The 27,966-nt window shown below is 33.3% G+C and overlaps 2 protein-coding genes and 3 pseudogenes across 2 annotated transcripts; 4 read left to right on the forward strand and 1 right to left on the reverse strand.

Moving 5' to 3' along the window:
- The first annotated feature begins 4,806 nt into the window (after window positions 1–4,806).
- LOC120189586 (epsin-3) lies at window positions 4,807–6,396 on the forward strand. The gene is made up of 5 exons (XM_039192830.1): window positions 4,807–4,920; window positions 4,996–5,118; window positions 5,417–5,612; window positions 5,891–5,916; window positions 6,155–6,396. Exons 1-5 carry the CDS (start codon window positions 4,814–4,816, stop codon window positions 6,351–6,353), a joined length of 651 nt encoding a protein of 216 aa, XP_039048761.1. The 5' UTR covers window positions 4,807–4,813; the 3' UTR covers window positions 6,354–6,396.
- Window positions 6,397–7,855: 1,459 nt separating this feature from the next.
- LOC120189452 lies at window positions 7,856–11,446 on the forward strand. Its single transcript, XM_039192737.1, has 7 exons — window positions 7,856–7,994; window positions 8,100–8,226; window positions 8,502–9,665; window positions 9,846–10,164; window positions 10,441–10,740; window positions 10,809–11,059; window positions 11,148–11,446. The coding sequence occupies exons 1-7, from the start codon at window positions 7,937–7,939 to the stop codon at window positions 11,365–11,367; spliced, it is 2,439 nt and encodes an 812-aa protein (XP_039048668.1). The 5' UTR covers window positions 7,856–7,936; the 3' UTR covers window positions 11,368–11,446.
- Window positions 11,447–12,656: 1,210 nt separating this feature from the next.
- LOC120189539 lies at window positions 12,657–13,380 on the reverse strand (annotated as a pseudogene).
- A 5,047-nt stretch (window positions 13,381–18,427) lies between these two features.
- LOC120189587 lies at window positions 18,428–19,900 on the forward strand (annotated as a pseudogene).
- A 1,561-nt stretch (window positions 19,901–21,461) lies between these two features.
- Window positions 21,462–24,455, forward strand: LOC120189588 (annotated as a pseudogene).
- Window positions 24,456–27,966: the final 3,511 nt, after the last annotated feature.

The raw sequence follows: 27,966 nt of genomic DNA on the forward strand, positions 1-27,966 counted from the left end.
TATTTATTTTTTTAATAATTTGAGGTGATTATAATGAATAATATCTGTTCAAGATTTTTTTTAGTTTATTGATAATGTACACACACTTGTAGACATAATTGTTCGAATTTAGATTATAATAAAAGTTAATATTCTATTTTACCACTAAAGTAATTTCATGAATTCATAGTCAATTTTTTTTCTTTTAAATAGTATGAAGTGATTACAATATAATATATGTTCAAACTATTAATCATTAATACTACCTATAGAGTATTAGGCTATATATGAACAAATAATTAATCAATACATCTTTTAATTTGGTGGATGTTCTGATTATTGGTAATGAATTATAGAAAACTAGAAGTTTAATAACTAATAATTATTAATTAGGAAACCAATTTTTTAAGTTGTTCAAATTAATTAATTAATCATTAATGTGTTATCATATTGTAGACATCGCGCATCCTTTTCATAAATGGAAAGAAATCTTATAATACATATGAATATTAACTACTGATATATGGGTAGTGAAATAACATACTAGCAAACATAATAAACTTTTAGAAATTTAAAATAGAAAAATAATTGTCTTCTAATAAAAATATGAATAATTATTTTATATATTGATGATAAATCTTTATTTTTTAACCATAAATTTTAATCTATTATAATGTGTTTTTAAATTGTTTTTATTATTTTCATTTTACATTATAAAAGTGGATAAAAAAGTTTCTATGATAACTTTTAAAATAGGTCATACTCATTAATGTTCGAATCTATGAAACACGAACACATACTATATAAATGTAGTTTATTTTCGGTCATAATTACGACATGATGTAATAAAAAAATCGAATTAAAGTCGTTAATTTGTGAAAGAAAATAATTTTGTATCAATTCGAAAAATGTTTATAACTGTTAATATTCGAATCTATGAAACATGAACACGTATTATAGGAATGTAGTTCAATGTCACTCATAAGTATAACATGACATAACGGATTTTATAGTATCTTTCTAGATGATTATAAGATAACACATGATCAAAGATTCTCAGTCGTTTCATATTGAACTCTCACACTCCTACGTATATGGTGCTTAAATCCAGAACCTCAATAAATAATAATAATTCCTTAACTACTGAGATCGTTTAGTTCGTATATACTTTTTAATTCGAGGAAAATAAGCATCTTATTGGGAATTATTTATTACTAACGTTCTAATTATTTGTCACAGTCAACAATGCGTACCTTCATTAATTTTTATCTATTTTGAGTTTTTTCTCACTTAGTACCAAATCAATAACAGTAAATTACATGACTTTGAAAGAAACGTTAAAAATGGTAACCGGATTTTGTTTTTACCTATATAATTTGTCAGAATCAGAAACGCCTTCACTTCACTTCTCATTTCCTTTCCTCTTGTTTTCAAAGTTTTCTTCGTTAATTTTCTCGAGAAAATAAAAATGGCTAACTTGAGGTATGGAAACATGCATGGTGAGCAGAGCAACCTAATTGCTTGTCGGATTTGTGATTGTATTTTCATGAACCGTAAAGATCTACTCGATCACATCGAGCTTCATCTTTTGCTCGATGAAGCGAGGACTAAACGGCAGCTTTTGCTCAGTCACATGTCGTCAACCTCTAATCAACCGGCACCGTCAACCCAACAGCAAGATTGGATGCGGCTGAGGTTATCGTTGGCGTTGTCGCGGACCAGTTATGTTCCGTCTATGCTGCAGCCGAGAGAAATAAATGTAAACCCTTTCTCTGTTGGACCCAATGCTCGCACGTTAGACCAGCAGTCGACTGTCGGGCCACTGCCTGTTTCGTTCCAATCGACGGGTAACAACTCGAATCCGAGACCGCCGAGGCCAAGAGAAATGAATATAAATCCTTTCTCCATTGGAATCAATGCTCGCAACTTAGATCAGCAGTCAATGGTCAGACCGCTGCCTGTTTCGTTTCAATCCACGGGGAACAACTCGAATCCGACACCGAGAAGGCCAAGAGAAACAAATATAAACCCTTTTTCCACTGGAGCCAACGCTCGCAACGTAGACCAGCAGTCGACTGTCGAACCACTGGCTGTTTCGTTCCAATTGACGGAGAACAACTCGAATCCGACACCGCCAAGGCCGAGAGAAACATATATAAACCCTTTCTCCTTTGGTGCCAAAGTTTGCAACGTAGACCAGCAGTCGACTGTCAGACCACTGCCTGTTTCGTTCCAATCGACGGAGAACAACTCAAATCCGACACCTTCAAGGCCAATAGAAATAACTAGAAACCCTTTCTCCATTGGTGCCAATGCTCGCAACTTAGACCAGCAGTCGACTGTCGGACCACTGCCAGTTTCGTTCCAACGCTCTAATCCAACTCCGCCAAGGCTAAGAGAAATAAATATAAATCCTTTCTCCATTGGTGCCACTGCTCGCAACTTAGACCAGCAGTCGCCTGCCGGACCACTTCCTGTTTCGATTCAATCGACGGTGAACAACTCGAATCCGACACCGCCAAGGCCGAGAGAAACATATATAAACCCTTTTTCCATTGGTGCCAATGTTCGCAACGTAGATCAACAGTCAACTGTGAGACCGCCACCTGTTTCGGTCCAGTCTACGGGGATTAGGAACAACTCGACTCCGACACCGTCAACAATAGTGTCTGCTGTGCCGCAAATCATGACGGTGCAACAGTCCCGCGTTGAGCTATTCACCAGGCCTTTTCTGCACCTGTTGGAAGCAAACTTACTAATTGATGGAATGGAAACGATAGTTGACAGGCAAATAGATGACAATTCAGATGATCAAGAAGAGTTGGATGTTACATTGAAGCTTTGAAGGGATATCTTTCTTTATGTTTTCTTTGAATGTTTGTGCTTCTTTTATGTTTCTTTATACTCCTTATGTTTAGACAATGATGCCTGTTTTTTTTTTTAGTTTACCATTGTTATATTTAAATAAACAAATGCCCTTTCTGCATAAAAAAAGGCGAATGAACTATAATATTTTAATTAATAATTCTAATAAATTAAAGGGTAAAATACACAAATTATCCCTGATTATAAGATAAGTTCTGTTGAGTCTCTCAATTATTAAAAGTTACAAAATTATCTTTCGACTATGGGGAGATACTTTATTGAGTCATTCAACTATTAAAAGTTATAAAATGATCACTCGGTTATTTATTATATTCATAACCAAACCATGATTATGAAGACAGAACCCCAAACCCAACAGTAAAAATATATCAACTTGATGTGAAGTCTGTGTATCTTAACGGTTTCTTAGAAGAGGAAATTTACATTGAGCAACTTAATGTGACTATTTCTATATGTGAGGTTGAATATGTGGCAGAAACTTCTTGTACTTGTCGTGTCATTTGGATTAAAAAATTATTGAAAGAAATTCACTTGCCACAAGAAGGATATACCAAAACTTGCATTGATAAAAAGTCTACACAAACACTCACAAAGAATTGGGTGTTCCATAATCGAAACAAACATGTTGACATGAGATATCATTTTTTAGAGAACATACGCCAAGAAGAAAGTGGAGCTAAAGTTTGTAAAGACTTAAAATCAAATATAGGATATTTTGACAAAATCTCTTAAAAATTGAGATTTTCAAAGAATACACAGAAGTTTTAGTACATTCAATAAAGGTTTAAACTAATTGGGAGTGTTAGATATTATAATTTTTAACATTCTAGAAATATTTCGTATTATGTTAAATTAATGTATTTGCCATGCATGAATGTACTTGATTAGGATACACAAATGTATAAATATATAGGTGGATGAATAAATGCATACATTAGATAAATGAATGTAATTATTCTAATTGTCACTTAAAAAAAACTCTATACAAATGATTGTAAGTGATGAATCATTGGCAAATGTAATTTAAGTTGATGAATAGATTCTCTTACCCTCGCAAAAAGTGTTGTTTCACTTCCACGGTTCCACTTCCCTTCAACAGTGGCTTCTACCAGGGGTGACATTTGACCACATTTTACTAGTTTCATTCTTGGTGGTTTTAGGGTACTTCTTGTTGGCATATCTTACTCAGAGTGGGGCGTTAGTACTAAAGTATTTTATTTCTTTTTAATTCTTTCATTCTTGAGGACCGCCAGGGTGATTGCTGCTTGAGAGACCCACATTTTTTTAATGGAAAGATGGGTTCATTTTGTTTTGAAAAAGTCTTATCTTTGATACATTGCTTGGGCCAAGGTTTTCTTTAACGTTTAAGCCTAAGTTATGAGAGATAGGTCCTGACTCAAAATGAATGTAAGATTTTATGTTAAGAGACATATTTTTAAAATTTTAAGACAAGACAAACTTATAATCAGAGGCGATTGCCAGTCCGCTTGAACCTATCCCTGGGTCTTTCCATTCACGAATTCCCTTCTTTTGTGGACCAATGTGTTCCCTACTTGTAATCCACCTTGCGATGTATATCATGAACAAGATCATGGTATCCACTTGATATTCTTTCATTGCAAATTGTTTTTATAGGCATGGTTGGTCTGAGGCTTCTTCCTCCTCCATTCAGTAGGAAGATCCAAGAAGCACGTTTGATGGTTGTGCAATCTGCACCATTTGAGGATCCTACTTTTCTGTTCAATCAAACATTAATTTCCCCTTTCTCACTAAGTAAAGAGTTTAGCAATTTCCCTCAACATTTTGAACTAAAAGCAAGCGTGTCCATATAAATGACAAATTTCTTCTTATAAAAGTCCATAAAATTTCATCACAACCTTTTAATTTATTAAATTTCTGATTAAAAGAGCTCAAAAATCTTCTCTTGATTAAAAAAAAGCTTCTATTTATGGGGACCTTACTGCTAAACAAGATTAAGGAACAAGCTTCTTGTTTTCTTCAAGAAAAATACAGAGATGCAAGGATTGCCTTCACTGATGTGACTGCTGCTGAATTGTAAGTCCTTTTTTATATACGTTTGTGTGTAATAATAAACATTTGAGTGTTGATTTTATAAACATATTAATGAAGGTTAACTGAAGATGCAACAAACAATGATCCATGGGGGCCTGATGTTAGAACAATGACTAAGATATCAGAGACATCATTTAACATGGAGGATTATTGGAGGATTGTTCATATCATACACAGAAGGTAATGAATCCAAAACTCTTCGGAAAAAAAATGTAAAAGAAAACCATTTTTTATGGCATTATGAATACATGATCCTACAGTAATAATGGTTGGTTTAGATAAGTTGAAATTTATTGATTAATATGGTGTAGGTATGGATTTAGAGGGGATGGTCTTTTAAAAATTTCAAATTCTTATATATTTTAAATATTTTTTATTGAAAATATGTTTTCGACCCTTTAAAATTTTATAAGTTCTTTCATACTTAAAATTTTATAAGTTCTCTCCTAAACATAAAATTCTGCGTCCGTCCCTATAGGTTGGATCGTAAAGAATGGAAGCATTGGAGGCAATTTTACAAAACATTGGTACTCCTTGAATTCTTACTAACTCATGGCCCTACAACTTTTGCTGGAGAATTTATGTGTGATTACGAGGGCATTGAAGAGCTTGGAACATTTACACACGTTGTACCTGATCTTTGTTTCTCTGCTTTTCTTTTTGAATTTATATTGGTATAATGTCAAAATAATATTCCTAACGTTTGTTTAAATAGCTACTTTGGTCCTTAGCATTTTGACTCCAACATTTCGTTTTAGGACAAAATAACCCTTAGTTGGATGGAAACCATTAGTTAACTAACATACAATATTTTTCATTGACATGAGACTGTCACGTCACCATTTTTAGCATATGTCATGTGTTATGTCATTGGTTTTTCAACATGTGATATGTGTTACGTCGTCATTTTTCAATATATAATAAGTGTCATGTCATCTCTTTCTATACACAGTATGAATCATGTATCACTTTAGACACGTAATATGAACCAAGTCATCACTTTGGACACGTGGTTGTCTCATGTCGGTGACATACGTTGATTATTAATTATCAAAGGTATTTTGTCTCAAAATTAAACGTCGAGAACTAAAGTATTTCAAGAAATAGAATAGAGACTAAAATAATTATTTTATCAATAGTTAGCTGTAATTTTTTAGATTACGTCATTTATATTTAGTACAATACAATCATAAAATCTTGTGTGTTTCACTTTTAGGTTCGATTGGGGTCTAAACATGCAGAAAAGATCAGATAATGTGCTAGAACTACTACAAGGAGGTGAATCATTGAGACAAGCAAGACTAAAAGCCCTCAAAACATCAAAAGAAATCAAAGGATTTGGCAATTCGGCAACAACTTCTCCATCATCATCATCATCATCATCATCAGATTCATCAAGAGCTTCCAATTCTTAATTCGGCTCATTTTTCACATCAACTTCGACAGCCCAAGATATCATACACGATCTTCATCTCATGGACGACTTAGAAAGCCCAATATTGGTTAAAAGCGAAGACGACTCTTATTTTGAGGACAAAGACCTTCAATTTCCCTCATCAGAAGATGAGAGTTTGAAATGTTTACACCTCTGGGATTGTCCTCCCATCCCTGAAAAAGGGTCTTTGTTGGAATCTGATTATCACAGGGGAGAAAAGAATTTCCCAAAATCATCAGATGGTTTCATCGTTGAGATCTGCTCCAAACTCGGAATCAGTTCTTCAAAAAATGATGCTGCAAATGTTATCAGAAACAAATTTGGTCGCCACCTTTCACTGAGATTTTGATTCATTTATGTTAAACCAAAGCATATGCTTATTTAAATTATAGTACAACATGCATAATTTTTTGAACATGAATGTAACAAATATCCTTATCGCAGTGCCTTGAATCAGTCTACAAGGCAGAATTAATGGATTAGACTTGTATGCCTATACAAATAGCAAAGTTTGGTAATTTATCCTTCATTTTTAAATTGCTTCCCCTATTTTCTATGCATATATATACACAAACTAAAGGATTATAAATACTTGCAAATTAAACAAAATAATTATGATAATATGTTGCGGGGAATATTACCAACAATCTGGAAACTATTAATTTGGGATTTTCGAGTTAAAATTTGATGAAACGGATTGTAAAATTGGAGCCAACACATCAAAAAATGTTAGGGTTAAAGTAAAAAGTCAACATCGATCAAAATCAATGGTCAACTATCAAAATCAACCGTTAACCTTCAATAATTGACAATCAACAACTCAATTTTATTGAACTCAACTACTTCAGATTAGATTGATTTAGATCAGATTCGGTTTGTTTCAAACTAGAACTATTTAATTCAGGTTCAGTCTAATTCGAAATGGACATGTTTATGATAAATTTTAATTCGTTAGTAGATATAGTTTAAGCGAGAACGAGTATAAACATAAGTCAGGTACATGTTATTTGTGGATTCAGACTAAACCTCAAGCAGTAGTGGAAGACCACAAGTAGAGGCCACACGTCCTACATTTGCCACAACTCAAAAACTTGTAACAAACTTCATATTTGAAATATCTCAACTGTGGAGTCATTTATCAACGTTAATTTACAGTTAACTGCAAAAGTATACTTTCGCAATAATTAAATCTTTATAATAATACTTGGTGAATAGAATTACATGATGATTTTTTATAAAGACGATATAAAAAGATATGATTTTGAATAAAAATCATTGTGTAATCTTAACAACTTTTAAAAATTGTCACATAATTCTAGTGACTTGTATGGAGTACTTTAAAACACCTTATTTCAAAAAATAATTTCTGTAGTTTTTTTTGTCACTCCATATTCAAGCAAAAGTGTCCAAAAAAAAACAAAGACAAATCAAACATATTTCAAAAAAGATGATTTGCTCGGAACCAAACGGAAAGATAACACGGGGTTTGCATTTCAACAAATAAAACCTCTCTCTCTCTCTCTCTCCGTCTATTCGCGGTGGAAGAACTAAACCCTTCCCGAAATGGCAACCTCTCACCTCCTTCGTCTCAAACCACAGGGTTTGCATTTCAACGGAAGAGGTAAAAGTTCCCATCTCGGAATATTTTTGAATTGTACTAGAAATTTTGTCGAACAGTTCATGTGCGTTCTCTGACAACAACGAATTTCATACATAACTATTGCAGGGCTTACCCGATCAACAAAATGGTACTTTATTTCTTCTTTTTCCAGTGATGGGACTGAGAAATCTTCGTTTTTGAAGGGATTGAAGGGATCAAAGGAGGGCAAAGCAGGTGATAAAGAACCAAAGAAGTGAGCTTTCTTTTCATTGTTTACTGATGGAATTCATTTTATTGATGTTTAGACTGATGAAGTGATGGGTTTTGGTAAAAAAATTCTTTGAATGTTTTATAGCCTATCTTCATTTGGATATATAAATATTTGATAATTCTGTGTAGCATATATATATATATATTCCAATTAACTGTTTTTTCTGCCTGGGTGAATACAATCCATGTTTACAATCAGTTGATATGGTTTGCATTTAGTGCTTTTGATGTTATTTTGTTCTAAAACTGGTGGTGCAGTGAAAGTGGGGTATGGTTTAAGGGAATTCTATCAAACTTAAAGCAAACGGTTCTAGGAAGTCTTTGGTTTCAGAAATCCATTTCCAGGGAAACATCAGATGCCAAAGTTGACACTGAAGAATATGATGTTACCGCGACAGAGCATAGTTCACCTTCCACTAAATCTTTCAAGTCTGTAGATGTACCTAAATCAACGGAATTTGTAATGAGTTCTCCTGGTGGATCAAAGGTTGATTCATCCTGTTCAGCATCTGATACAATTGGAGGAAATGCTTTTGAGGAGCCGGATGTAAATGCAAGCAGTTCTGATAATGTTGCCCTTGGTGACATTCAAACTATAGTTCATCCACCAGAAGCTGTAAGAGTTTCTCATGGCTATGAATTAAGTACTTCAGTTACTGATGTACTGGAGAAGAACTCTTTGAAAATGAATCAATCAAGAAAGCTTTCGGATATATTTGGGAAAAAGATGGAAAATAATGCTGAGCGATTTCAAGGGGCAATGTTGGATGTACTTGAGCCGATTAGCAAAAAACCTGCAACTTTCCCAGATGGCAAAAACGACTTATTTGAAATTATTAACCATCTACCTGGGAACAGAACTGCAACTTTTGTTCAAAGGCCAACTGCAAGCACTAATTCAGGCAAAAACCATACATCATCCGAAAGTTCTTCAAGAGTTGAGGACTTGATGAATGTCATGCTGAGAAAAACGAATGATCCAACAGCAGGAGAAATGGCAGGTAATGTGCATAATACTCTAGCACCAACTGAATCTTCGAAAGGGAAGAAAATAGAGAAGAACATTAAAATAAATGGTTTATTTGAAGAAATGAAGGGACTATTTGGAGAAGAACAAACTATCAAGGCTCAAGAGAGGACTATCCCAGATGCAACTGATCAACGTAGCATTGGAGGGTTCCTTAAAAATGATCAGAGCTCAGCTAACTTTCAGGAATCTGATGTTCAAAAAATATTATGGAAAGTAAAAGGTTTACTGGGAGAAGAACTAACTGTGAAGGCTCTGGAGAGGATAATCTCTAATGTAACTGATCAACAAAGCAAAGGAGGCTTCTGTAACAATGTTCGGAGCCCAGCTAACTTGCAGAACTCTGATGTTAAAAGAAGACGTACATTATTGAAACAAACATTTGGAGAAGAACAAACTATCAAGGATCAGGAGAGGATAATCTCAAATGTAACCGATCAACGTAGCAATGGAGGGTTCTTTAACAATGTTCAGAGCCCAGCTAACTTGCAAAACACTAATGTTAAAAGATCTACATTATTTAAAGAACATCTTATGAGCCATGGAAATAAAATGTCACTTGACAAGAAAGAAGAGTCAAGTTTTCTTACTGAATCCATAAGTGAGAAGGAGGATAGCAACTTGAATTTGACCAATTCCAATAATATAAAATCAGGGCCGAACTCTAATGCTTCGCATTCAGTTAGCAGAGAAGAGGTTGGAAGCCATTTACAAACTTGTTTCCTCAGCGAACAAGGATCTAAGGATAACAAAGTACTTGTCCGGTTTTTGACCAAAAAAGTTGAGAAGCACAATATACTTGAATCTTTCAGTGATTGCGGCCCCGTTGTGAACATAGAGGAATTTTCCTCTACTAAACAGAGCTCTTTCAAAGATTTTTTGATACATTTTGAGGTCAGTTCTTTGATATTCGCACGACCACCCTACCTCCCCAAACCTATATATATAAGTTCGTTGGCTTGAATTTCTTCTTGAATGATCCAGTGTCTTTTTTCTATCATATTTGTCAATATAAAGTTTACAGGCATCAGGAAAAAAGAAATAGTTAATATTAACCAAGTTCTAATCTCTTCTGAGCTCGATGAAGGAAGTATATGTAAAACTTTTTAGTTTATGAAAGTATTCGGTTTCATCTATCTAGCATCTTAATCTTTTCCGGCTTTGTTGCAGACAAGGGAAGGTTCTGAAACTGCTCTCAAGAAAAATGATCCCATTATTATGAATGCAGAAGCCTTTGTGGAGTCAATTTCTTCAGAAGACTCAGGTAGTGCGATTTCCATTCCTGATTTGATTGGCGATCCTGAGGCTCCAAGTGCATTAGTGAAGAATCCTACCAAAACAGTTAAAGTCAAACACCTGCCTGAGGATATAAGCTCACAGAAGCTGAAAGAAGAACTTGCCTTTTGTCATTCTAACATATCCAACATTTGCTTCGGTTCCACAAGTTCTGCCGTATATGTCGAGTTTGAGGTGAACTTATGTCTTTGTATTTTTTGGTTTCATATTTAAATATGTACTTATGGAGCTTAACTTGTCAGACAGAAGATGCCAAAGAGAGAGCACTTGCACAACAATCCATTCTTGTTTCGGGAAGAAAGCTATCGATCCTCAGGATTGATGCACCAATGACAACAGTCGTGAGGATATCAAACGTTAACCATAATAGCGATTTCCGGAAAATATGCAATTCTTATGGAGAAGTAAAGTATTTGGTGACGAGAACTATGGGCGTTGTGGATGTCCATTTCAAGCTTGCTGAATGGCCTAACATGCTGAATATTGTAAATAGGTACGCTTTTTAATCTTTTGGAGTGTTATGATAATCAAACCCAAGAATTCTTCTAATATATTATATTGTGCTGCAATCACATGCACAGTTTGAATGGACTTGAAGTGGATGAGAACCGGTGGCTTGCGCTGCCAGCTCCCGTCTTTCCTCCTGTAATTCTCAGAGCCCTTTGGTGTCGACCGGAAGAAAGGCAACATGTGAATGCCGTGATCTACAAGTTATTGAGAGAAGTTGAAAAACCCATTTCTACAACTGAGTTGAGTCAGTCGACAAACCTTGCTACCAGGTATTGTGGGAAAGAATTTTAGTTAACGAACATTAACTATTTATTGTCTACTGAATTTAATCCAACAAATGAATCAGTAGAAATGCAGTCTTTTGGAATTTTTTTTCTCGGAAAGTTCATTAAAAGAGGAATTTCTAACAGATGCAACAACTGTTGCTATTTTTGGATGACGATAATTAAATTGTTAGACACTCTCATGATCCTTTAATGAAAGGCGTTCATGTGATGCAGTTCATACATATATATTTGGAAGAATCAGAAATTTTAACAAAACCAGAAAAAACATGTGTACTCGCAATAAGGGGTGTTTAAAAATACCCGACCTGTTGACCCGTCGATCCGAATCTTTTAATGAATCTCAATTGTTTATTATCATTTTAATTTCATTTGAAATTTTTTTCCATTTCCTTTGCTTTACTTTGAGAGACTAGGTTATCTTTATTCCAATATATTCATAAGTATATAAAATAAAGTTTGTTTTAATGTATGTGTCTCTTTTATGTTTTAGGTTTCAGAAATCATGTTTAAGTTTAAGGTTTATAATTTTAAATTTTATGATTCAAACGAATAGAATTATGTTATCTTTAATTTCCACATCATACGTATAAAAAATATTCATTCATAAATCCCAATGAATTTAGTAAACTGTCTGTGCACTATCCCTAAAAAACAATATCTGTGCAATGTGAGTATATATATTTTTTAAATATATATATATATATATATAAAAGACTATGTTTTGATGAGTTCCCGACTATTAAAAGTTACAAAATGGTCCTCTAATAATACGATGTTATTTTGTTGAGTCTCTCTACTATTAAAAGTTACAAAATGATCATCTGATTATTCATATGTTTTAAATTCGTCATTTTCTATGAAAAATTGACAACATTCTAAGTTGGAAATTAACGTGCTGACTGAGATATGATAAAATCTGATATCATAATCTCAAACGACTATCATATTTCAATTAGTATGTTCACGTCCAACTCAGATGATCGTTAATTTTTTAACGAAGAATGACGAATTTGGAACATAATGAATAGTCAAATGATCATTTTGTAACTTTTCATAGTTGAAGGACTCAACAAATCAATGTCCTATAATGAAGGGATCATTTTGAAACTTTTACTAGTAAGAGACTCAACAAAGTACTATAGTATAACTAGGGATCATTTGTGTAAGTTATCCTATATTAAAATAAGGCCCAAAAGAGAAGGAAAATGAAGGATAATTTTATTATTCCAAAGTCTGAAAAGGAAAGGAGATATAGCATCCAACTGAGGGCTTTTTAAAGCAGCATCACCAAGATCATAAAACTTTGGGCGGTGGTGGGTATTTGATGGCGTTCTTAACAAGTTTTCTTGAAGCAGCATCAGCGAGATCAATGCCACAAATATCAGACAATCTAATGAGGTATAAAAGTACATCAGAAAGTTCTTCTCCTAAATGTTCTTTATCTGATTCCTTCCAATTCGGCAACCCTTTCACCACTTCTCCTCTCCATCGGAATTTCTCTGACACCTTCCCTACTTCTCCAACCTACACATAAACCATTATTCAGACACTGCTGAGTGTCCACAACCGTTGTTTTTAAGTTTTGTCATACATGTCCAATATCCTACTTTCACATGTGTAGTATAAGGGAACTTTAGAGAAAATGTCGAAAGAAATTGTACATGAAATAAGGAAAGGGTTTGACATTGAATTTAGCTGAATTCTAGTAATTAAAAAAGTGTTAAACAAATCCATCTAGTGGTTTTAGTGGGTAAAAGGAATGTTGATCTCTCTAGAGGTCCTGGGTTCAATCAGCCGTGTCTGTAGGTATGTGTACGTTGTCAATGACTAAGAAAAATTCTAAACAGATATTACTTATAATCACTCTAGACTACTAAAAAAAAGTTGCTAAAGAAATGATTACCATAGCAAGTAGGAGATTCCCAGGACTCTGGTATTTGTCTCAGTCTTTCTTTGAAAGATCCTTGAGACTAATGTTAACCACTCCCTCTTTGACATCCTCTTTCTCTTCTCCCATGCTTTTTGTTGCTTCACTTGTAATGGTTTAAGTGATGAGAAATTTATAGCTTTGAAGGGGAAGATAAATTAATAAAAAAAACAACAAACAAACAAAAAAGAGGCTGAAAATGGTGGAGAAAAAAATGCTTCATTCATGGTTTAAACATGAGATTCCTTGCTGCCCCCACACATACTTCACACTACCTGAAATTAGTTTACAATATTCCCTTCCTTTTTTAAAACATTTCTATTATGAGAATGAAATAAATATCTGGGAAATTAAAAGCAAGGGTTTCCTTGTTCACATTCTCTTGTGATCATTGTGTTTAAAGAAAGTGGGAGTATTTGATGCACTAATAATTTATAGTTTTATGTACTGTTAGTGATTCAAATGATAATATATCATTAAGAATAATTTTAAAAGAGTGTAATTTTTCCTAAACTATAAAAGCTTCAAAGCAAGAATAGTAATGATGAATTTGTGATAATAAAAAACACTAATGTCTAATACGTGGAAAATTCTATCTCGAGTGCATGTCACACATATCGATATATGCTATTAATTTTATAGGATATAATTTTTAATTTTTCACTAAGCTATGTTAAAATAATATTTTTAGATATTAAACTTTCAAAAGTTATATAATACTCCTTTTGTTTCATTAAATCTGCCTATTGTTAATTTTTTGTCAATTTTTTTACTTTGACTCATTATTATTTAAAATTTATTATTAATAAAAATAGGAAAAAATATATTTTAAAAATCTTAAATCAAGTAGCTCATAAATATATATTTTATAAAATTTAATTGTTTAAAATATTTAAAATAATCATAGTCAAAGTTTAAAAAATTTTGACTTTTAAAAAGTCAATAATGAACACGTTTAGTGGGACGAAGAGAGTAAACATTAAATTCTAAATTTTTCTTATAAAATAGACACTGCATCTTTTAGCTATCGTTAAAAGAATGATGTGATATAAAATTAATTAAAAAACCTCATTTGACTCCTTAAAAAAGCAAGAATAATAATGGTGAATTTGTGATAAAAAAAACTTATGTCTAATATGTAGTTTATGTGTAATGATGTGAGTATGAGCTATGATGGTGATCTATTATGCACGGTCGTGTGGATAATATCTATCTATACAGACTTAGTTGCGTTCAAAGTGATAATGAAGACAACCAAAGTATAAATACATACAAGAAACATTTGACTTAGTGACATAAAACTATCTGGATATTCAATATTAACGATATTGTACATGGTATAAAGCTTATTAGTAGAACATACTCCTTGAGTGACTATATAATAAACAGTGTGAATATGATACTATTATTATGATGTATTTTTGTAAATTGCTATGTGGAAACATGCCAGTCATAATTATCTTTTTAAACATTAATTGTTAATTGTTTTTTTTCAAAAAAAAATGATTATGACAATGCTTATATTGTCTTTGAACTATATTTCTTTTTATGCTTGTGTGATATGGATAAATCAGTTTATTAATACATATCCTACATTTAAAATATAGTTTAAAAAATATAGTTTCTTTTATATATAATATAGTTTATGAATATGCTACATTCATCTTTAAATTTAAAAGTGCATAGGATTTTAGGGTTTGAATAATTGATCAATATAAAATTTCACAACAAAAAGTTCTTGCATTTGACCCATAGATCTTAAAATATTATGTATTTTGTGATGTTTACATCTATGGTGGACTATTTTTCATCTTGTCCATAGAATAGAGGTAAGCAATGTCAAACTATGTTAGATCTTGTCTCTTGCACAAGTTTTATTTTATGTTGATATCTCTTTAGTTATTTTTCCGCTTATAAATTTCTAACAAATGATATTAGAGTTATGGTTCAAGCTACGAAGTTTTAAAGGAATATGTTGTTGTGAATTTGATTAACGATTTTAGAGACATGCAACAAGAAAATTGCTGCAATGAATTTTCAATTGTAGAAAATTGTTGTGAATTGAAATTACCAAAGACTTGGCGGCAATACTTCAACGAATATATGATTTACGTAAAGATTGAAATTGTTGAAAACTTGAAAACCAACTTTTTTTTATGAGATTTGGGTCAAGTGGAAGATTTGTTATATTTTGACCCAAATTATAATTGGTAATTAATTAAGTTTTATTTTAATTCTACTAGTTGAAGATTACTTGGTAATTAAGTTAAGTTTTATTATAATTTTAGTGTCTTAAGATTACTTGATAATTAAGTTTATTTAATTTAAAAATTCATAGTGATCAAGTATTTAATTCTATAAATAGAGAATATGCATTAACCTTTAGAATAGATGAGAAAGAAATATTTTAGAAAGATATAACCTTTTTGTTATCTTTACAACTTTTGAGGTTTATGTTGCAGAGATTGTTTAGTAAGAATATTGGGAGAGTGATTTAGGATGTATAGATTTTTTATATAGATATTGGATTTGAGGATACATGCGATATCATGGATTTGAGGATATTTCTAGTTTATGTTGCTGACATAGTTGCTCGAACCCAAGACTTTAAAAGAGAACAATATTTCTTTTAATCACTAAGGCCACTCAATAGATTAAATGTTCATCTTTAATGTTAAAAGTGCATAAGATATTAGGGTTTGAATAATTGATAATTTTGCCGAAAGTTTTTGATTAATCTAAGCCATGATGAGACTGCTTTTCGTATGTAATGGTTTTAAGTATCATTATTTCTGTATAGCTTAGTTTCCTTTTAATTAATTAAATGGAATAATATTCTTCTTAATGAGGTTTCGATTCTTTTTTCTCTAAAATATCACATTTAATATATATTTACATATAAATATAAGTTTAGTTTTTCATTATTTTTTTTTGGATATGTATGTCTTTATTTATCCAGAACCAAATTATTTCAAAAAGTATACGAAAATTTTAAATATTAAATTATATTAATTGTAATTTGATAAAGTTTTTTTTATTGAATCATTGATAAAGTTAAAATAATAGAAAGCGTATGATTAATATTTGATTTATCGACGTTGATGATGATATTTTATCGTAAAATTTAATTTATTTTAAAAAAATTATTTTTAGTGATATATCTAATTCACTAATAGTATACAAAATTATATATAGTTAATGTATAAAATATTTATTTTTAATACTTGTAAGTTTTAAATAATAATTATATTTAAAATTTTAGAAAAATAAATAAATAGGACATGTCAACGCAACGTCCTAATTTCCTGTTCGTAGAATTTCTACCCTTCACTAACAGTATCTAGTATACTGCCTATAAAATTTTTTCACAAACAAATTTAAAATAATAACACATGTAATAAAATAAAAGTTCATTAATATTCGATACGTTGTTTTCAAATAGAATGTATTAATATTTTGTTAACAATTTTTTAAAAAATAAAAAATTTGGTAACAAAATAATCTTAAGCTTGACTATTAATAATTTAACAATTTTGAAATTTAAAGATAGACCGGAGATGGTGGAGACAGCCGCCACCATAAAAATTTAAAATTATAATATATTTTAAATTTTCCTATACATTTTATATTAAAAATATGTTTATCACGTGGTCTTAATGGAAAAAATAGATGTTCAATCTTATCTAAAGATTTATCACAAAAGATAAATATAAAATATTTAAAATTTGTTATTCAGTTTGAATTTTGCTTTATCTTCCGGAGAATCTTATTTAAAGTATTTATCTTTAAAATAATTATAAAATTAAATTTTAAAGATAAATCCGACAGCCTTCTAGAAAATGCTGATTGGACCACCTTTTAGAAATTACTAATTGGACCGCTTAAATCTGTCATGTCGGATTTTCATGCCTCAGGCCATGACCAGATCTTCTGCCACAACTCTCAGAAAAATTCAAAATCTACCCTTAACGTATTGATTAATCCAAATGAAGTTCCTACACAAAAACAAACTAAAATAAAATAAAATCAGTAATATCATAATAAAAAAGAATAAATAATAATAAAAATATGCAGTATTGAACACTTATTCAAAGAAATTACCTCTGTAGCTTCCTCCATACCCCCTCGGTCATCTTGCATGAAGGACTGAACCCGAAATTGAAGTATCTTCAAGTTCCGTTTGTTCCAGGTCCTTTACACCATTCTTGTTTCTCATTCAAGCACGATCTTTTTTCTTCTCCGATTCTGATAGCGTTACTCTTTGAAATTGCAGAAGAGATCCAAATTTGCTTGTTCTGCCTGTTTCCCCCCCCCTATTTTGAAGCTCATGTAAATCTAGAACATAACTCCCTTCCAGCCTATCTTCAAACTCATTAGACTTTAACATCCACTACAATCGGACTATTATGGACTTCAGTCCTAACCTGGCCCAACACTTGCTTTTGCTGAATATCTAATCTGTTTAGCTCAAAGCCCATAGATTTGAGTTCTTCCAACTCCCTTAATGAACATGGATTTGCAAGGATTGGGTCTGCCGATACCCGTATATCCACTAGAAATGGCGGTCCCTTTTTCCCATATATATGGGGTAGGGGGAGGTAAGATAGTAGGCTACTCCCAACATCAAGTTGAGAGCAGCTTCCGTAAGAGACCTCCGAATTATGAAATGCCCTCCGTGAGACTCGATCCCACGACCTCAAGGTTAAGAACCTTGTGCTCTACCAACTGAGCTGAATGGTCATTTCCCGTATATCCACTAGAGAAACGATATATGCTCATGGTATCATGTAATTATGCAAAAGTCAAATTAAATTCTTATATTTCTTGCAAGTTTTGAGAAATTAAACTTCATCCAACAAAGAGCTAGCTTTCATGAGTTTTTGTATTGCTTTATCTTCAAGTATTTTTTTTCATTGGATGGTGGATCTCTAGAGGGTTCGAGCCATGGCTGCACTGAATGTAAGCATTTTCTTCACAAGGAATGTGCAGAGTTAAAGTTAGCCCCTTAAATTGGTCATCCCTTCCACTCCCAACACCATTTGACTCTTTTGCCAAAGTTTCTTTATAGGAGTGGTATTTGTGAAGCGGTTCTGTAGGGTTTGTTTATCATTGTGCTTCTTGTGCATTTGATCTGCACGTAAACTATGCTTTGCTTCAATCATCCATTGCTGCAATGTTCCCACTTATTTGCATTAGCATCCATTGTTCTTCGTTGAAAACCATAACGAGGAAATCAAACGCGATTGCTCGGAATGTACGAAACCGTTATCTGGTCCAGTTTACCACTGTGTGGATTGTTCTTATCCTAAATTCTTTAACCTTCACGAGGAATGTGTTGAACTATCCCTTGAGATTAAACACCCCTACGACCGTAACTATCCTCTTACTCTCCTGTCGATATCACCTACTCATCCTCACAATTGTAGTTGCTACTTATGCAAAATCCAATGGGAAGGGTTTGTTTATTCTTGCTCTATTTGCAAGTTGGAGCTTACTCTTGATGATCTTAGTACACCACCAAAGATCACAATTGCAAGTCATAAACATCCATGGAAGCTTCTATTCATACAAATGTCGTTTATTTGTGATTTTTGTGGCATAGCTGGAGATCACACCCCTTATCTCTGTACTAAGTGTAATCTTGTTGTCCACAATAAATGCATTTCAATGCCCCCGCAAAATCATGATAACACGACATCCTCATATGATTTCTCTTTCATATTCTCTTCAGGAAGATCATTTTGCAGATTGGAGGTGTAGAATTTATTACGATGAAGCCGATACAAGGTATGACAGTTACTATTGTTCTGCATCCGATTGCATATTATATTGCTCATGTACATTGTGCTACCAACAAAGCAATTTGGGATGGAACAATTGTCTTAGAAGACAATGATGAAAGCTGCAAGGAAACACAGCAGTCATCTTTGAATTTGATTACTGAAATTGTCGAACAAACGAGTATCGGAGAGCATATGGTGGCGACTGAGATCAAACATGAGTATCATGATCACAATTCAAGACTCACTTTTAGTGTTGAGATCAAAGATGAGGCCTAAAACAACTCCTTATAATTGTGATCGATGCAAGTTTTTCCTCCATAAAGATTGCGCTGAATTGCCTAGAGAAAAACGACACCCATTTCACAAGCATGTGCTAACTAACACTCACAAACTCGTGCTTGAGCCCGGTAGACGGCTATTCAATATGCTACGATTGTACCCGTCCATAAAATGGATTTAGCTACCGATGCTACAATGAATATTACAAATCACACTTTAACTGGGACATCAGATGTATTTCACTATCAGACACTTTGGAGAATCCATGTCATGAACATTCACTCTTTCTAGCCCACAACTCTCCAACCAAATGCAGTGGTTGTCGCAAAGTAATATCCGAAGGTCGCATTGCATATAGATGCATGAAGCGTTGTGATTTCACTTTAGATATATTTTGTGCGACGCGACCACTCAGAGTTTGGTATAAGTATGATAGGCATCCATTTACTCTGAACTATTCTAGTCCTTGTCAACATTATTGTGATATGTGTGAGGATGAACGCAACCCTAATAATTTTAAATATTCAATGATATTAATCTTTATTTAAACCTTTAAGAGAAAATAAGAATTCGATGATGGTAAAAAGTGAAGTCGATTTTATTTTATTAAAAAGAATCTCAAACAAGGGATGTTTGTATTGAGAACTTGTAATATATAGTCATTAAAATGAATGATGTCACTATTTTTACATTGAAGAGAAAGGCCAAAGAACATGCAATATTTATTGAATGTCGAAACGTGTTTTATTAATCAATATGATTTTTAAATGACGATTATTAATAATTGAGTTGAAGTTTCAGCGAGCTCTCTTAGCACAGCCAGTAGAGTACGTAGCTTTTAATCATGTGGTCGTGGGTTCGATTCCCACAGATAGCAACAGCTTTAAAAAGAATCTCAATTAAGAGATTTTGTATTGAGAACTTGTAATATATAATCATTAAAATGAATGTTGTGACTGTTTTTACATTGAAGGGAAAGCCCAAAGAACATGCAATATTTATCGAATGGTGAAACGTGTTCTATTAATCAAGTTGAGTTTTAAATGACAATTATTAATAACCAAGTTGAAGTTTAAGTGAGCTGTCTTAGCTCAGTCAGTAGAGCCTTTGGTTTTTAATCAAGTGGTCACTTTAAATATTTGATGAAATTAGTCTTTATTTAGACCGTTAAACGAACAGAAGATCTTGATAATGATAAAAAGTGAAGTCGATTTTATTTTATTAACGAGAATCTCAAATAAGGGATGTTTGTATTGAGAACTTGTAATATATAATCATTAAAATGAATGATGTCACTATCTTTACATTAAAGAGAAAGCCCAAAGAACATGCAATATTTATCAAATGTCGAAACGTTTTTTATTAATTAAGTTGAGTTTTAAATGAAGATTATTAATAACCGAGTTGAAGTTTTAGCGAGCCATCTTAGCTTAACCTGTAGAGCGCGTGGCTTTTAACCACATGGTTATGGGTTCGATTATCATAAATGGTAACAACTTTAAATAGTTGATGAAATTAATCTTTATTTAGTCGGTTAAAGGAATAAAAGAACTTGATGATGATAAAAAGTGAAGATTTTTTAAGGGATGTTTGTGTTAAGAATTTGTAATATATAATTATTAAAATGAATGATGTGACTATTTTTACATTGGGGAGAAAGCTCAAAGAACATGCAATATTTATCGAATGTCGAAACGTATTTTATTAATCAAGTTGAGTTTTAAATTACGATTATTAATAACCGAGTTGAAGTTTCACTGAGTTGTCTTAGATCAGCTGGTAGAGCATGTGGCTTTTAACTGTGTGGTTGTGAGTTTGATTCCTACAAATGGCAAAAACTTTAAATACTTGATTAAATTAAACTTTATTTTGACCATTAAACAGATAGATAGAAAACACTTACGATCAATATACAACTTATGCAATTAATTTTCCTCTCTGCTTTCTTTTTCTACAAAGCATCTTCATCTCAGATCTAATAGCAATGGAGCCTATCCAAGAAATATAGTAAAAACAAGTGAAATCAAACAAGAGTACCACAAAATGAACATGATGCCACGGTCACATGGAACGGACACTAAGCTACTCGAATCGTCTATCTTGTTAGAAATGACCCTTAGCAACCAAGGTTGTAGGTCCCACAAAACCGATCACTAACATGCTTCATTACTCCGACTAACTTAAGAGCCCTGATGCTCATAGCTCACGTTTATCTCACAGGAACTTTGAGCCCCGATTCGTCTACCTTAAGAGTTATTATCTCCAACCGAATCCATAGCCAGAAAGACATCAACAGAAATTGAGATACTGCATACATGATCCTAAGAACAACAATAATCAGATTCGTAGTATGCATGATAGTCTATCGGAAACTTCGAAATCTAGATATTCAGCAGAATTATGATTTATGCACATGCTTGCATCTAAAGTAATCCCAACACATTGATGACAGATAAAGTATTCCATTAATCAAATCAATATCTAGTCCAGAGCCATAGGAGTTAAGAAAGGATTCGATTAACATAAATCGATAACTCGAAGATCAACCTGTTCGAGCATGGTTTCAGTAATCAAATTACCAGCAACCTCCTTAGATTCAGAGATGACAGATAGTTCATCCACCACCCATTTGAATTAGATAATTTTCTAAATTGAGAGGTGCCCATACACCTAGCATCCATGAGTGTGAGAATAATAAAGAAGATTCATTGATTGGAAGCTTTGATCACAAAAGAAGAAATTCCTATTGTACAGAACAACCCGTGGACTACTACTACATATTTGTGTCAACTTTGGATAAATTCCTACGATATCAGATTATCAATTACACACATACTTAATTATGATTTGATTTATTATATTAAATATTACGTCGATCCATTTTGAAAAAGAAAATTAAAAATCTCTTTTCTATAATGGAACATATAGTTATGAATACCACAACAAAATAAAAATCATTTCTCACTACTTCAATAGGTTTGGATATGATTAGTGCATTTCTCACTACAACAAGGAATGGCTTTGTAAGCATTTCTCCTTGTAAGCAGTCTTCACTCCATCATTAGAAGGAATGCAGCATATCAAATCTCCACAAGGAGAAATGCTTACAAAGCCATTCCTTGATGTCTGCAAGTTGATTTTGCCAGTCATAGGTTTGTTTTTCTATGGTACCTTTGTTTTAGGTTAATGGGTTATTGTTTATGTTAAGCTTGTTAGATTTGTTAGCTTTTAGCATCTACTTCAAGTTCAAACTTCATGGAAATCTGTGGACTAATTAAATATTTTAGCAGCCATTCTTTTATACTTGGTATAAAAAATTCAACTGGTTCAAGTTCTCTTTAATTTATTTTATTTTGCAACTTCTTCATTGGATATACCTTTACAGGTACCAAAAGGGATAGTACCAAGCTCTATGCTTCTCAATATTTTTTATAACCAATTGGAACAGAGGAAATCATGCATATTCACTAATAGAAAATTTCATGTGTTGTAAATATGCCATACCATTTTAGAATTTATTATATGTCTTAAGCTATATATACACACACATCAAAGCTTTCACATGAAAGGATGATAACCCATCTTGCAAATGCCTGATAATTTAGCCGACAATACTCTCTTTGGGTTGTCAAATATTGTATTTGAAAGTATAGATGTGATCAATGTGGTGTCATTTGGATGTTGAAGGCGTGCATTATGCAGGGGATTACTGGCTTTATTTCTTGATTGATACAATGTTGATTAAACCTCCATGTTACTTTTGCAGATAAATTTGGAGCTGCTATGGCCCTGGTAAAGAGTGATGTTGGTGGTAACATATCAGTAAGATGTTTATATATGAGTAATTTTTCTTTCTTTGCCTGGTGTCACAGGTTCTGAATTTTGTCCTGGCAAAACCATGTGCCCCTCAGTCCGTATACTCCCAGGAAAAGCTTGAATGCACAACCAAATGGTATCTACACCCAAAACTGGGTAGGTAAAAAATACCTTGGGGCGCAAGAAAACACTCTTTTAAGGAATTGGGCAAAATAGCCTCGTAACTTCGGGAAAAGGGGTGTCCCCCACTGTCCCACAAAGGGGGATGCAAAGCATGGGCCTGTGACATTAGCACATAATTTGTGTTATTTTATTTTGCAACAACCATGTATTAATTACTGCGTTGCTTCTGTTTTCAGAGATTGGAGAAACAGTACCAATCTGATCCCACTAGATACAACTACTTGTACAATATGGTGAAAGAAGAGTAGGAATGTAACTCAGCAAAAGGATCAACTAGTTGTACCAATGGTATTCTCTGGTTGACAAGGTACATTATATATGTACTTTCCAAAATTCCAAGGCAATTGCAGAATCTTATCTTAGTTCATATATTTCATCCCCATGTACTTAACAATCTGGAATTTTATTACTATTATTTGATGATTTTCAGAGCAATGGATTTTGTTGTAGAATTGTTCCGCAACTTACTTGCACACCCAGATTGGTCAATGGCAGAAGCTTGTAAAGATGCCTACGGCAAGACCCTGAAAAAATACCATGGATGGATTGCTAGCTCAAGTTTCACAGTAAATATTTTTATTCTTAGTTTTCACCAATGAACCGACCTGAGTCGAGGATTGAGCATTTTTTTTTGGATATTTTATAATTGAATTGCTTGTTCTATATCACTTTAAGTGAAATGTTGGATGACAGGTTTCTATGAAGCTAGCAACAGATAGGAAGAAGTTCATGGAAGTTATAGCTTGTGAAGGAGATGTTACAGCCGACATGGAGAAATTTTGTTCGACATTTCCTCCATTTCTTGAGCAGAATCATAAGTTTCTGGTAAGAGGAATTCCTAAGAGATGAATCTTGTTTGTTATACCACCATTCTATGTATATGCAATTGTCATGTCCTTTGATCTTAGAGAATGATAGCATATTCATATAGTCTGTGTTTTGAGACAATTAAAAGGTTGAAGGGAGAATGATACATGTATTACTAGCAAAAGAATCAGCCTAAAACCATAATAAAAAAGCCTATTAAATTGTGAAAATCAATTAACAAAATGTTTATATATATTGATGCAGACTAGGTTTGGTTTGGATGATATGAAAGCCTGACGATGGGAAGAATCAAATGTTTAATGACGTGGAAGATATGATAACCTTTATTTTCCTTTTTTTTTTCTTTGGTTATCTTGGTTTCAGCTTCTAAACCTTTGAATTATATGAATAATTAATGGATTTAAAGTTTAAAATTATAGTATTATTTACATTTAACTGTTTCCATCATTTTGTCATTTGAATTATATGAATAATTAATGGATTTATAGTTTAAAATTTTAGTATTATTTACATTTAACTCTTAATGTGGCTAATTCTGTTTTCATTATAACTTAATCAAAATCATGGAACTATTTATGAATAGGCTTTTTCAAACAGTATAAGGTATTTTGGCTATTGTAGAACATAGAGCCTTAAAAACATATTATGAAGCCATAAATACAACATACATCATGTCAAACATGCAACATATTATACATATTCATGAAGCACTTCAAGTTCGGTGTGCATTACCTTTACATTTTAGAGAATAAGAAGCTTTAAGCTACCCCTCTATTATTTTTCCTTGAATGGTTCTCCAATTTCCGTTATTACTCAATTAGAAAAGAGATGATTCCAAAAAATTATCTTGCATGCTAGAATGTAAAAACAAATTTGGAAACACAATTAAATCATAAAGATTTGATGGAGAAACTCTTCCTTTCAAAATTTCCTACAAATTCCACTTTTCTCATGGACACCATTTCTGTGTTTTCTTGCACTCTACATAGAGATGAAAAAGAGCCTCTAGATTCTGACGAATGATGAAAAATGAAGGTGGAAAAAAGGCTATTTGGAGGCAAGGACTGTCAGCTTTAATGAGAAAAGAACAATGAAAGAGAAAGAGCAATGAGAGACATTGAATAATTAAGTTTAATCTCAATAGGTATCTATGTACCCAATCTATGAATAGACTTCCTACTGTCCGATTTAGGCTAAAGAGTTGGAATAAAATCAAAATTATCTTTTTCAAAAATACATATTTTTTATATGACACTTAATTGAGTTTTTGATCTATAAATTTACCTTGATAAATCCATCTTTCTCATCAGAAATATGCTTTGGATCTGACAAAAATCCTTCTAAAAATACAATCATTGAGGCAAGGCAGCCTCATAATTCTCACTCCCTTCAAATATTCCATGGCGAGTAAGGTAAAGAGTTATGTTTGAAAAAATTGTGTTACAGTGATCATCTTCAATATTTCAAAGTTTCTTTATCATCAAGGTCTTTGGCTAATATTCGATAAATATGGCGAGGTGGTTGATTCTTTCATCCCTAATAAAAGAAGCAAGGGAGGAAGTAGGTTTGACTTTGTTCGCTTCATCAGATTGGAGGATGTGAGGAAGACTGTGCTGACATATCTAGGATTCAAGGTAATAAAGTTAGAGTTTTCATGGCGAGATTTCAACCTCATGAAGCTTTCTGCATAAAGAAGTATTCTGGTCCAGAATCAACCGAGGCCAAGAGTAGAATGGAGGATGATAGTCATTCAGAGACTCCCATTGTCGGTTTTGTTGACGAGGATAAGCTCTTAACCCTTAGAGATAGCTTTGTTAGTTGGTGCAGAAAATTTATAAAAATGAAAGAGTTAGCTGCTATTATGCATAAGGAAGTCATATTCGGTCCGAAAATTATGAGGTTAAGCGGGTTAGCAATTTTAATCATATTTGAAGATGAAGAGAGTAGGGATTATACTCTAAATAATCAGATTGGGGTATTGAAAAATTGCTTTGACAAAGTGGAAGTGTGGTCGGAAAATTTTCAGTGCAGCAGCCGTCGGGCATGGCTTTCGTGTAAAGGGATCCCACCGTTTGTGTGGAGTCATTCCACCTTCAGAAATAATGCAGAAAAATGGGGACAACTTATCTCTATCGAGGAAGGGACCTTAAATCCCGACTCGTTTGATAGGGCTTTGTTTCAGATTATTACGAACTGCCAAGCTCGTGTAGAAGAAGCCTTTGATTTGAAAGTTGGGGAGTAGATTTTTAAAGTTTATGTTTATGAGTTTGAACCTTGTTTCAGCCCAGAATATGTCTGGGTAGATTCATCTTTAATGGAAAAGGCAGGTGCTTACCCGGTATCCACGTTGGGGGAGCTAGTTGGTGTCTCGCCGGTTAAGTCTTCTGTGATGAAAGAGACTCGATTGTTAATTGAGGGCTCACTGGCGGGGGGCGGAGCGTGGTGCGCAGACGGTGTAGAAGCGGCTAAAGTTCTATTGATTGAAAAAGAACATGTTGTCGGTATAGGTCCCGAGGTAGATTTTAATATGGTAGCTTCACATGCTTCGTTCTGCCAGAGGAGCGTTAATGTTAATGAAAGAGAGGCAGCGAGTATGGGGCTAGTGGAATGTGAGGTGGAAAGGAGGGCTGTTGTTGAAGAGGTTATGTACGATGTTCTTATTGTTGATTCTGTTGGACCAAAGATCAATGAAAGTGGTCGGCTTATGACACTAAATAGAAAATTGGTAATGGCTCAATCCTAGAAGCTTAACCATGTTATTCCCATTTCACAAGATAATATTTTTTTTATCAAAAGTTGTCAAAGGGTTGATCTTGAATGTAAACAGAAGTGTATGCACAAGCAACGTTTTGAAAAGAAACATGAAGTATATGAAGAGGCGAAAGCTGACTCAAGCTGTCAGAAGAGGTGCAGCTGATCGAGGTATCTCTGCGAGGGAGAACTCAGCTCATCGGATGGAGCTTGAATTCGGCTGATCTGATTTTCGAATAAGCTTTGGTTCTGATAGGTGTTAGGGCATTCGTTTTGGCACTCGATGCACCTGTGTGTTTCAAGTTTTCTGTTCGTAGCCCCGAAACTTTTTCTGATTGGTTGGTGCTGAAAGGGTTTTTATCTAACCGTTTACATCATTGTTTTGCTCCTTATATTCTGTCTACTATTTCTTCTTTTTATTGCGGGTATTCTAGCTTGAAGCTTATGTTTCCTTGTCTGGAATCTGTTTTCCAGTAGCTCTGGTGGTTGCCAACGCTTATCTTTGTGGATATTCCTTAATTAGGGATGATCCACCAAAGATAAGCAAAAAGATGATTTGGGTCAGTTGGGTAGTCTCGTGTAGTCTTTGGTCTCTGGTAATATGCTTCGGTCCTTGGACGAGTCTGTTGGCAGCTAGTGTAAGTTGGGAGCTGTGTTCCATAGTTTTTCTGTTGTTATTGATGGCCATTTCTCTTAAGGTTGTATTGTTCTTTAGAATATCGAGCTTTTTGTCCTTACTCTTCATTGGAACAGTTTCAACAAGTGTGGTTCTCCATGAATTAGGGCTAGTCTTTGTTCAAGCTCTGGTTGCGGGTGATGTTGTGTTTGATGTGTTGGCTCGTTACTTTGGTTATGCTGTCGGTGTTTGATCTTCTTTTAGTTCTCAGTTCATTTTAATAATTTGTTTGTGTTTGAATTTCTTGAAATGGTGTTGGATTTGTTGTAGAGCTGGAGTATGGTTTGTGTAATGTTACAACTTCGTGTTTTTTTATTCTTACCACCTCAAGGCATACTCTTTTTCTTCTATTTAGGGTTA

This window comes from Hibiscus syriacus, unplaced genomic scaffold, assembly GCF_006381635.1.
Source record: "Hibiscus syriacus cultivar Baekdansim isolate YM2019G1 unplaced genomic scaffold, ASM638163v2 tig00116958_pilon, whole genome shotgun sequence".
Classification (NCBI taxonomy): Eukaryota; Viridiplantae; Streptophyta; class Magnoliopsida; order Malvales; family Malvaceae; genus Hibiscus; species Hibiscus syriacus.